Here is a 2,578-nt window from a genome sequence, read left to right as displayed (position 1 = left end):
TGTGATCAGAGGAGACACTTTCTGTAGAAAGGACACTCTAAGTACATAGGGAGGACTTAATAACAAAATGGACTCTGATTTTAAGGAAAATATGCTAAAATAGCTATGTATTTGGTTCCCTTCCTTCTCTGTGTAGATAGGCTCAGACAAAACTACTTTGCTTTATTGGTGTCAAATACGGATTTAACTTCAGGACAGAGACCAGCAAACTAAGCCACAGGTCTGAAGTCCAAATCTGATCTGCCATCTGTTTTTTGTAAATAAAGTTTTATTGGAACATTAGCCATGCTCATTGATTTACACATTGTCTGTGACTGCCTTTGTGTTACAACAACAGCATCAAGTAGTCATGACAGGGATTGTCTGGCCTGCAAAACCTAAAGTATTTACTGTCTGGCCTTGATAGGAAAAGGTTTATGGACAGACCTCTGTTCTATTTAAGAGGCTGAGAGGGAGGAAACTATGATAAATTTCCTTGTGGATCATCATGAAGCCACTGAAAGTGATCTTTATGAAGATCAAAAAAATATATGAAAATACCTAATGAAAATATTTTAAATTAAATAAGCAAAATTATGTATTATAAATGGAAAGTCATGGGCCCTTACCCTACTCCCGTCATACCACCTAGAGGTAACCTTTTAAAGATGGGCCATGTACCGCCCAACTTTATTTTTAAAAACATGCTTAAAAAAATAAGTTTCTCCATGCTGTCCTGCAGCATAGTGACTATTTTTCAAGGGTTAGCATTTACCATTGTTTGTAATTAATTGCAGGCAGTACAGACCCCAGAAGGGAGGCATTTGTGTCGCCAACCATACCTCTCCGATAGATGTTTTAATCTTGACAACGGATGGATGCTATGCAATGGTAAGAGCAGCTTGTTGATACTGCAATAGTTGCATGTTTTATGGATGGCTCAAACTTTTAATTTATCTTGGCACAAATTGGAAAGTTAGTTTAATGTCAGAAATTTGGCTGGGTTTACTGTAGCCATGTATATATTGTATGGCACATAGTATGTTGTCCTTACATGTCATATACTTACTTATATGAGAAACATGTAGCATAAGAAAAGGAAATAGTGCGGTCGGATCCCGGCAGCCGTGGCAGAACCTCCTCTTCTCTGCTTCTCCTTGCCATCACTCTTTTGCTTCTGGAAACATGGCCTCTGGTGTGGCTGTCCCTGGTGGCATCATTAAGGTGTTCAATGACATGGAGGTGTGCAAGTCTTCAACGCCAGAGGAGGTGAAGAGGCGCAAGGAGGCAGTGCTCTCCTGCCTGAGTGAGGGCGAGAAGAAATCATCCTAGAGGAGGGCAAGGAGATCCTGGTAGGTGATGTGGGCCAGACTGTGGGTGATCCCTACGCCACCTTTGTCAAGATGCTTCCAGACAAGGACTGCCGCTATGCCCTCTATGATGCAACCTATGAGACCAAGGAGGGCAAGAAGGAGGACCTAGTGTTTGGTTTTTGGGCTCCTGAGTGGGCACCCTTTAAGAGCAAAATGATTTATGCCAGCTCCAAGGACGCCATCAAGAAGAAGCTGACAGGGATCACGCATGAATTACAAGCAAACTGCTACGAGGAGGTCAAGGACCGCTGCACTCTGGCTGAGAAGCTGGGGGGCAGTGCTGTCATCTCCTGGAGGGGAAGCCTTTGTGAGTTCCCTCCTGCCCCCTGCCTGGAGCATCTGGCAGGCCCAGACCTGCCCTGGGGGTTGCAGGCTGCCCCCTTCCTGCCAGACCGGAGGGGCTGGGGGGATCCCAGCAGGGGGAGGGCAATCCTTTTACCCCAGTTGCCAAACAGCCCCCCCACCCCTGGATTTTCCTCCTCCCTCCGTCCCTGATGGTTCTGGCCTTCCCAAACTGCTTTTGATCTTCTGATTCTTTTTGGGTTGAAGCAGACCACGTTCCCCCCGGAACCCCAGTTGAGGGGAGCCTGTACTTTTTTTAACAACACCCCTAACACCTCACCTGTTCCATCCCTTCCCATGCTGCCAACTTCTAACTGCAATGGTGACTCTGTGCTTGTCTGTTTAGTTCTGTGTATAAATGGAGTGTTGTGGAGATGACCCCTCCCTTTTCCCCTGGTCTCTGCCGCTCATGGAAGCAGGACCAGTAAGGGACCTTCGATTAACAAAACAAAACAAAACAAAACACACACACTCACACACAAAGAAAAAAGAAAAGGAAATAGCCATTGTATTTATGGCAGTAAAAAAACTAACTTACTGAAATGAAATGTGTACACACTTGATCTCAAAGGACTTTGTAAAGTTCTGTTTTTTTTTTTTTTTTTGGTAAAATCCCTGCCAATGTTTAACAATGTTTTGCAAATGACATTCTTCCTCCTTAGAGTTGTACAAATCCCCTGGCCAGCCAATTAGTTCTCTCTTCCTTCAGGGAGTTGTGTGCAATTAAAACAAATCTAGCTCTTTAATGAGGATCTAGCAAGAAAGGCAAATATTTACATGATGTCGTCTCTCTCGGTTCTTGCGCACAACCTCAAAGAAAAGAGAATCCAACAACAAAGTCCAAAGCCCACAGTGAAACCTAACAACTCAATGCCTTTGAGTGG

At 44.2% G+C, this 2,578-nt stretch overlaps 1 protein-coding gene and 1 pseudogene across 2 annotated transcripts in view; both read left to right on the top strand.

Moving 5' to 3' along the window:
* GPAT3 (glycerol-3-phosphate acyltransferase 3) overlaps positions 1–2,578 on the top strand; it is a 57,603-nt gene that overhangs the window by 40,758 nt on the left and 14,267 nt on the right. The window contains exon 7 of the mRNA XM_003790033.3: positions 777–870. Within this exon, the coding sequence (XP_003790081.1) occupies positions 777–870 (94 nt within the window). The remainder of the gene's footprint in view (positions 1–776; positions 871–2,578) is intronic.
* LOC100962166 lies at positions 1,038–2,147 on the top strand (annotated as a pseudogene). The gene has a single exon (XR_153633.3). The product of XR_153633.3 is annotated as a cofilin-1 pseudogene (transcript).

The sequence above is a fragment of the Otolemur garnettii genome, unplaced genomic scaffold (assembly GCF_000181295.1).
Source record: "Otolemur garnettii isolate 467f Iridium unplaced genomic scaffold, OtoGar3 scaffold00039, whole genome shotgun sequence".
Taxonomy (NCBI): Eukaryota; Metazoa; Chordata; class Mammalia; order Primates; family Galagidae; genus Otolemur; species Otolemur garnettii.
Note: the sequence above shows the minus strand (reverse complement) of the source record. Positions and strands in the feature narration are given on the sequence as shown.